The 9612-nt window shown below is 38.1% G+C and overlaps 1 protein-coding gene across 1 annotated transcript; it reads left to right on the top strand.

Moving 5' to 3' along the window:
- The first annotated feature begins 2980 nt into the window (after positions 1–2980).
- On the top strand, positions 2981–9034 carry LOC134528438 (pro-resilin-like). Its single transcript, XM_063362050.1, has 3 exons — positions 2981–3018; positions 7163–8314; positions 8398–9034. Exons 1-3 carry the CDS (start codon positions 3010–3012, stop codon positions 8653–8655), a joined length of 1419 nt encoding a protein of 472 aa, XP_063218120.1. The 5' UTR covers positions 2981–3009; the 3' UTR covers positions 8656–9034.
- Positions 9035–9612: the final 578 nt, after the last annotated feature.

Here is a 9612-nt window from a genome sequence, read left to right as displayed (position 1 = left end):
GGCTGAAAAAAAAGTTTAGTTATCGAGCTCGTGCAGTTGTTCCGTGGGTCGTGGGTTTAAATCCAACACACTGAGCCCCGTGTTGGTATCCCAAATTTCACAAATTCAAAGAGGTCCATAACACGTAATTTCGAAACTCGAAGTAAAAGCTCTATCATCTGAAATAAATAAAGCAGGATTACTAAACGTCAGTATATTTTTTTAATGGAACTATTCTAACAAATAAAAATTAATATACAACCAGCAAAGTGCGCATGCAAAAGATATGCCTTATAAAGAATGATAACTAGTACTGTCAAATTATTAATTATGATCGTTAAGTGGTTTCTTACAGAAATATTACTTTATTTTCAATAAATTATTTCTTCCTGACAAGTCAATATCTTAGAAGGACATAACGCCTTCTTCAACGCCAGAGAAAGTTCAAGCACCAAGCCATGCCAACCACATAGCAAGCCGCCAGTGCGGATTTAATTTTCAGTCTCCTGCTGCAAAAAAAAATAAGGGTTTTAATTTTTTAAATTAAAATGTTATATTTTGGGTTATATAAGGGATGAAAATACTTAAAATACGTAATCAAAGAATAGTTGTCGCAAAAATTAAGCATAAACACCTTAGCAAAATACATGCGCAGTATCCATTTAATTGGTTGCTGGTAAGAACTTGAACAGATTTTTTATTTAAAAATTAATTAAAGTACTTGATCTCGTGCAGTTTTTCCGTGGGTCGTGTGTTAGAATCAAACACAATGACCACGGAGTTGGTACTCCAAGTGGTTCGAACCCAACTGTATTCTTGAAAGTCCCTGTGGCTTTGAGCCCCTGCGCATATCCAAATCAAATAATGGCTGGCTTCTTTAAAATATGATGAGTTTTACCTAAAATATTATATTAATATAATAGTGTAAATGACTGTATTTCGTGAAGTGTGGAGGTGAGGCTTAGAGTTGTGAAAAATTGGTATTGTATTTAATATTTAAGTAACATTTCTCTTATGGTTTACGTAGATATATTTGTTTTCTTATTTCTTAGTTTTATAAGTTTACATACGAGGGCGTATCACTAAGTAACGCACATTTCAATTTTTAGGAGGAAAATATTCAATAAGAGTGAAACTATTTACTAAAAAGGGAACTAGAGAGCGCTACTGCTACTAGGCGCAATGCAAGATCACGTGATTCAATGTACCGATAGTATTCGTCAGTCAGCGGTAAGATGGCGTTAGTGATTACATCGTTGACTGTGGAGCAGCAACGAGCGCCCTCTGATATCAGTTTGAATAAGCTCCACCCCTGAAGAAGTTCCTCGGTGGTAAGTAGTTGGACTGACTACGAACTCAAACGGGCTGTGCGAATGTGGCTCTTCTCACAGCCTACGGAGTTTTTTGAGACCGGGATTTTCAAACTTATCCATAGTTGGGGAAAACGCCTCTACATGAATGGAAGTTATATGAAAATGCAGTAAATGGGCTATACTTTCATTTGTATTTGATATTTTAATTAATTACTGTTTTTATTTTTTACAATATTGTGTTATTATTGTGAATGTATTATTTGCTCTTACTAAACAACGAACTGCAATTTACAAACACCTATTATTAAAAATATAAATATATTATTCCATGTGGTTGTTTGTATGATGGTTTATATTGCAAGAATACCGCTCGTAGACTTAACGTAACCTTTTATCACTCACACGCATAAGAAAGGGGTGCAAATCTATATGACTCGCAGGATTTGAAAGAGAGTGGCTAGTGGGGGTAGCTGAAACAAGTCATCTCACCAGGCGGTCTAGGCCTAAGGGAACGAAATAAGCGGAAAACTTCATCATGTTCAGAAAGTTTGCGTTAAAACATAATTTCGGAGTTTTTGTTACTTATTCACCCCAGTTTCACATTAACGATTTCCTCCGCATTAAGATGCTTTTTAATTCCAAGGGTAACCGGGTTCTATAGCACCCCCCCCCCTCCCCATTTTTTCCACAATGGATATACGCCCATAAACCTGCTTTCGTGAATGACTTTCTGTAATTCACACTTTAATTATGTTATTTATAAAAAAAATTGCGTTTAAGTCATTCAGTATTCGCCAACGATGAGTAGCATCTAACCTCTATTAACGAGCTGATTCGTGTGTTTTCATGTTGCAAATACACTAATAAAACGAAACTCGGACGCGTTAAGTAACGTATTATGCTTTAGTAAAATTAACGCCGAGCGTGATAAACATACGCAAAATGTGTTTTCAACTAAATTTATGGACGCGAACCACACGTATAGTTTCCACGCCAGCCGCTAGAATTCGTTGCCGGAGCAGCTACTTCGACTATCCAATTACTTGATAAGCAGACATAAATTTTAGAATTTTGTAAAGAAACGGCTCCGATAAAAGCGAAAACAATCTTAAAAAAAAAAATACTTAACACCGGATTTGGACCTGATTTTCGACCAGTAATTTTACTGAAATACTGCTCATCGAGTTAAAATTCGTCAAAAAGTAAATACTCGAAAGTTTTCGTTTTTTTTTTTTCCTTGAACTTTGGTTCGCGCCATCCGCCACAGATGGCAGCACAGTGGTTGCTACAAATTTCCGCTCCTTGACTTCCGTCGCACCAAACGCCGCGTGCCCAGGGCTCAGGTGTTACGCACAGAAACTAACTGTATCTGGCCGCGCGCGTCGCTCTGTGACGTGACCGGCCGGGCGCTCGGACTCGTGAGAACAGGCGCGAGTTTCGCAACGGGCTGTCCCGAAGAGCGTGCGCGTGTGTGTGTGAGTGTGTGAGTGTGTGAGTGGATGCGAGTGTTCGCGCGTGGGACAGCGCACACGACCGACCCTCGTTGGGAAACCTCGGACGAGCTACGTCACCGTTTCGGACCGTGATGGCCGCGAGGATGAGCGACTTCGGTGAAAGGGGGAGAGACATGGGGACCAACGGAGTCCACTCATGTATATATAGCGGCGGGAAACCAACCCTCGGCACTCATTCGCCCCTGGTTGTGATCACCGGCAACATGGCGCAGGTAAGTGCGAGTCTGTTCAACAGCAAACCCCTGAAATAACACAAGCAATCTTGTCTTCCGGATTTAAGACCCGTCCAAGTGGTGGATTGTACCAACGTTTTCGCCCTGCATTGCAGCAGGCATCTTCACGTATAATTAACTTTTTTCGATGCGGCTCAATCCCGAAAGCCAACATGGTTTGTTCGAATATGTATGGCCGCGAAAGCTGTGTAATCTACGTGAATATAAATTCTCTCCCCCCCCCCCCCCCTAAATATTTGGTGCAAGGACTTATATTTTAAAGACACCTTCTGAAGAAGTTTCAGTTAAAACATCGGAATAAGCGTTGCGAAGGGGCTGCGCTGACCAAACTCCAGCATTTCTTGCAATTTACGAGCTTCCAGCTCGTTTATAAAATTATCCGGCGATCATTTGAATCTTAATCTCACCCACGTATATGCATATAATTGTGTTCTATAAAAATAAATTGAGAAAAATTTAAAATTTAATGTATTAAGAATGCATTACTCTTTTTAATATATAAACATGGCTCTGAAAAAGCATTTATTTCTATTAATAACGGAAAGCGTCAACTAAGCAAGTATAAAATTACAGAGAATAGAAGGCATATAAGATAAGGGTAATTTCTGCTCTTTAGCCAACATATCCTTACTGATTATAATTCATAAAACATAGACTAATGTATTGCATCATGCAATTCCTTCTTAAGTTTTAATAATGCAAAATCGATGTCACATTTAGCCATTAATATTTCCCTTGCAAATATCCTTACTATTTTATGGAAAGAAAAATCTTTTGTTTTAAACTTAACCTTCTTCTGAACGAAGAAACCGATTTTATGATAGTTAAGTTAAAAATATCAAAACCAAAATAACTTTCGTAAATGTCGTATCAAACCTGTAACGTGTTAAAATCATTAAGTAGCCAGATGAGTATTTGTAACATTATAAATTGTTTGCTGGCTGTTGTAAATCACTTTAAGGATTTTCTGTACAATTACTTCAGTTATGATTATTTAAGTACAAAAACACATTTTAATACTAACTAAAACTGAATTAATATGCATGCATTTATATATATAAAGGGGTATTTTGGCAAATTCTCAGTTTTCTCCCCAACCACTCCCCGGTTTTTCGCACGCGGTTTTTGAGGAAGTGTGCTGTACGTCATTGTTTTAATTTTTATTCTTAAAATTTAATTTTGGAGCACGTTGTCCATGGCAACGGCTTTTGCATTGTTGATGCTTCCTTCGTCTTCAGGGCACCGGCTATTGTATTGTTGACAGTGGCGTAGCCAGGATTTGTGTCTGGGGGGTGTTAAGAAGCATGCCGCCCCCCCCCCCCCCCGTATTAAAGCGAGGTGTCCGGGGATCCTCTCCCGGGAAATTTGGATTTTAAGGTGTAAAATAGTGCTATTTTAGCAGTTTAGGTTCTTAAATTTAAATATTGTAATGGTAAAAATTTTATTAATTTTAATATGAAATTTGTTTGAGTGATGAATAAGAAATTAATTAAAGATTTGATGATAAAGGGGGGGGGGGGCGGGTGGAACACCTAATACCCCCCCCCCCCCCTGTCTTCGCCCCTGATTATTGATGCCTCCCAGCGATTTTTTTTTAGTTCGTTAAACGCGCCAGGAATGCCGCTGCACTGTTTCGAACTGAAAGTTGGCTCGCCGATGATTTTTTCCTGCGGTATCTGAATTCGCCGAAATTGTGTAATTGCACAAGTTTCTGTATTAAACGTCTGATAAATAGCACTATCGAAGCGAGCATAGTAACCGGCAAAGAAAAATGTAAAACTGTGTTTACACCGCGAATACCTATTATTTCAACCGAAATTCCCTTAACTTTTAAACGATTGTAATTTAAAGTGAAGTTGGTTTACAGTTTGACTATCAACAAACACACACTAAGATCATAATATATTCTTACCCGGGCAACGCCGGGAATTGCAGCTTGTTGGTCGTTGGTTGCTTGCTTGTCGTTGGTTAGATAAATGCGAACTTGAAGGCCCTTAGAAAACTGTTGAATCCAGTATTTCCTTGGTGTTATCTTAGTTCTAACGATTATTTTCATTAGTTGATTTTAAAAATTATAATTAGTGTTTTCTTCTTTTTGTTGGAGGTGTGTCAGTGGCGTACGCATAACAAGGGACGTACGTAATGAGCATTGGGAGAGTTTTCTGCATGTAGGCTCTCGTAGCGGGCACATCAGCTAGTTATTCTATACATTTTATTTGTAAAAAAAATAACAGAACTCTAATTGTTCCTCATTTCTTAAAGTAATTTAACTATTAGTTGAAAACCATTTTTTCAATAAATTTTAATATTTTAATCACTTCAACTTAAATATTGTATAATGTTGAAAAAATGCTAAGCTACAACAACGAAATACACTTTTCTTCAAGAAAACATTAAGCCTGTCACTGTATTACTTACAAATTACCAAAAAATATTTAAAAATAATTGTTTGTAATTACATGGTGAAATACTACAATTAAAACCGTATTTATAATAAATCAACAATCATGCGTTTCAATTATTTAAATGGTTTTAAATAGTATAAACTTGTGTTGAAATTTTAATTAAATGAAATTCAATTTAAAAAAATTATATTTATATTTGTAACATAGTGTTTCATTGCTGTCTGCAAGACTGTATTTTTTTTGGTCATACCAAATTTACCTGTAAACCTAATATCTAAGCTTCAGATTGCTCTTCAAATACTGTTATTACTCATTTCATTTCACTAAATACACAACAATATTTTATTGCACTGAAAAAGCATAAACCTTTAGTTCCATAAAAATTGTATTGCATGTTTTACAACTTCTCGGTAGAGTGAAAAAATTGACAGAATCGCTGGTACTGCAATTTATACAGGTGTGTTTTAAATATATCGAAGCTGTTTAAAGCCAAATTAAAGTTTTAATAAAAGATAAAATAACTTAAATTTGTGTATACATATGTTGCATATATTATATACTTACCTCTTTCTAAGTGTTAGTGATATAATTAGAAAAGAAAATTTACTTTTTTCCCATATAAAATTACCCAGATCAAAGTCAAACAACATTCCCAAATCATTGACATCAGCACATTTAACATTTATTTTGGAAACTACTTACTTTTGCCTATCTTTGTCATGAAATAATAGCACATAAGTAATCACAGCTTTAAAACGGAAAAAATAGGTATAGAAATTATATTCGCTTAAAGTAAGTGAACGAAAAAAAAACAATGATAGGGCTTAACAGTTTATCAAAGTTATCTGATTGCTTAATACTGAGGTTTGCTTACATTTAAATATGTTTCAGTTAGCAATTTCTGTGACAGTGAGAGCCAGTAGCCAAATAATAATCCTGTTTATTCTTGCTTGAAACGGGAAATGAGCAGTTTTATGTAGTAAGTATTATTAACTAAAGACATTTACACTGCTCTCATAAATACATTTTTTAAATTAGTACAAAAATTTTAGTAATTTTGTATTTGCTACGATAAATTTTATTTTTCGTCTTAAACCCTCGAAAATGTATAAAGTATCACATATATGTTTATAAATACATAATCATAGCTTTAACTTATGGTTCGTTTGATTCTTAAATACTGAAGCATACAATCATATTACTTTTTCAGGGTGAAAAAAGACTCAAAATGAATAATGCATAATTTGCATGTTAAACAAATTATATTTTTAAAAATGTAGCTTTGCGAATTTACTGACAACAAGTAAAATCGGATACTAAATTAGGAAAGAGTATCATTATAGCTTCTAAGAAAACAGCTTTGTAGGCAAGACTGAAAATATTCTGATCAAAGTAACTGAAGTTGTAATTCACTTATTAATCAATTATAGATTTTAAATTTAGTATGATAACATTTTATTTATTTCCGATGGATGAACAGATATCGATTTAAAAATAAATATATTCTGTTAAAGTAGATCCAATAAATGAACCGCTTATAACTAAGGCATTAGAACCAAATAATAAAAAAAACTTTCTGCAACATGCTTCCTTTGCATAATTAAACTTTAGTAGTATTCTAAGGGTAAAACATACTTAACTTAAAGGACATGTCCAATTATATGTTATTTAGTAGTCCAAATATAAGACTGCCAAAAAAAACTAATTATTGATTTCAGGCCTACTTCATCATTGCTCTGACGATAGCCGGTGTGTGGGCAGAGGCACCTCTGAGTAGAGAGTACCTGCCGTCTGCTCAGAATGCGAGACAGCAGCAACTATCGCAACAATATGGTGCTCCTGGCGCATCAGCTAGGTTCGGAGGCATGACCAGACCTTCCGGGCAAGCAGCTTCACGCCTATTTAGTGGCTTGAACACTCCATCTACTCAGTACGGAGCACCAGGAGCATCAAGCCGATTCGGTGGCTTGAACACTCCATCAACTCAGTACGGAGCACCAGGGGAATCAAGTCGATTCGGTGGCTTGAACACTCCATCAACTCAGTACGGAGCACCAGGAGCATCAAGCCGATTCGGTGGCTTGAACACTCCATCAACTCAGTACGGAGCACCAGGGGCATCAAGCCGATTCGGTGGCTTGAACACTCCATCAACTCAGTACGGAGCACCAGGAGCATCAAGCCGATTCGGTGGCTTGAACACTCCATCAACTCAGTACGGAGCACCAGGAGCATCAAGCCGATTCGGTGGCTTGAACACTCCATCAACTCAGTACGGAGCACCAGGGGCATCAAGCCGATTCGGTGGCTTGAACACTCCATCAACCCAATACGGCGCTCCCGCCGCCTCCAGCAGGTTTGGTGGAGTGAACGGTCTTTCCACGCAATACGGTGCTCCTGATGCCTCCAGCAGGTTTGGTGGAGTGAACAGTCTCTCCACCCAGTACGGCGCTCCCGCCGCCTCCAGCAGGTTTGGTGGAGTGAACGGTCTCTCCACTCAATACGGCGCTCCTGATGTCTCTAGCAGGTTTGGTGGAGTGAACGGTCTCTCCACTCAATACGGCGCTCCCGCCGCCTCCAGCAGGTTTGGTGGAGTGAACGGTCTCTCCACCCAGTACGGCGCGCCGGCCGCCTTTAGCAGGTTTGGTGAAGTGAACGGTCTCTCAGCCCAGTACGGTGCTCCCGCCGCCTCTAGCAGATTTGGTGGAGTGAACGGTCTCTCAGCCCAGTACGGCGCGCCCACCGTCGGAAGGTCTGGCCTCGCCAACACGTACGGCGCCCCCGCCGACTTCTCCCGCAACTCCGGACTGCCGGCCGCCCAGTACGGCGCTCCTCTCGCCGGCTACAGCGCCCAGGAGGACCCTCTAGCCGTGAGTAGCCTCCGCCTGCTCACATGTGTGTGAGTACACTGGCGGCTAGGGACGGCGCAGTGAGGACGTGGCGTGTGTTGCAGGAGCCCGCCAACTACCAGTTCTCGTACGCCGTGCAGGACGAGGAGTCGGGTAGCGAGTTCGGGCAAGAGGAGACTCGGCAGCTGGAGACCGCCCAGGGCTCGTACCGCGTGCTGCTGCCGGACGGGCGGCTGCAGGTGGTGGAGTATCAGGCGGACGAGGAGGGCTACAAGCCCGAGGTGCGGTACGAGGAGACGGCTGTGTCGCGGGGCGCCGGCGGGCCGTACCCCGCCTCCAGGGCGCTGCAGGGACCGTACTGATGATATTGATTATTTATCACGAAATAACCCACCTTGATTTTTTTGGACATTTTAATAAATGTTGACCCATTTTAATGTCTATGGCTAACGATTTGGTTATCATTTGTAAATGTAAATATTTCGTAGAAATTAATCATAGTTTAGTTTAGTTTGTGCAATTCATGTTGTTTAGTAAAATATTTATATTTTTTTATGGTTTACTAGTATCTAGTAAAACTGTATAAAATAAAGAAATTTCCTTTTTTATAGTTTTTTATAAGATTTAGATTCAAATGACAATGTATATATATCCGTCTGTGGTGAAATATGTCTATTGATACTTGTAGTTCTCTTTGGTAATGTGCGTTTTGTGTAAATAAAGTATTTTCTAATATTTTAATTGTCTTGGTTTTTACTGTGTTATAAATTATTATCATTTAATATTAATGGTGTTCATTCTAACAAATACTTGAAATAATTTTCCAATATATTGTGGATTTTTTTTTTCACTAATATATCAAAATTAATTTTTGAATGGTATTAGAATATAGTCCTACATTTATTCAGTAAATAAAATCTTAGGTGCACCGTAAAATGTTTACATTCATAAACAACCATGATACTATCACAAAGAAATTTAAACAGCAATCAGAATTGTATTAAATTATTGAAATATTATTGTACCTATTTTATATGTTTATCGTGGTTTAATTCAGAATCTTTCCAAAATCAATCAGATTTTAATTTTTTTCATAAGATTTTTGGTACTTGAAAACTCTTAGCATAAAACAAAAGGAACAAATTCTTTTTAAAATAACTGTGTACCATTTCGTAAGTTATATAAAACAGACTGCAGTAGTATTTGTATCCATCTTGTAGACAAAACGACCAAGTGATTATTTCTATCAATAAAAGAACCAATCACTACATAGTATAAAACAAAGTTGCTTCCCGTTGTTTGTCTGTCCCTATGTATGC

The sequence above is a fragment of the Bacillus rossius genome, chromosome 1 (genome assembly GCF_032445375.1).
Source record: "Bacillus rossius redtenbacheri isolate Brsri chromosome 1, Brsri_v3, whole genome shotgun sequence".
Lineage (NCBI taxonomy): Eukaryota > Metazoa > Arthropoda > Insecta > Phasmatodea > Bacillidae > Bacillus > Bacillus rossius.
The sequence above is the reverse complement of the archived record's forward strand: the minus strand, read 5'-3'. Positions and strand labels throughout refer to the sequence as shown.

Excerpts from the sequence above, each read along its gene's own strand:
- LOC134528438 (XM_063362050.1), top strand. Across the intron at positions 8,315-8,397 it reads CCCAGGAGGACCCTCTAGCC|GAGCCCGCCAACTACCAGTT; the intron begins GTGAGTAGCCTC and ends CGTGTGTTGCAG.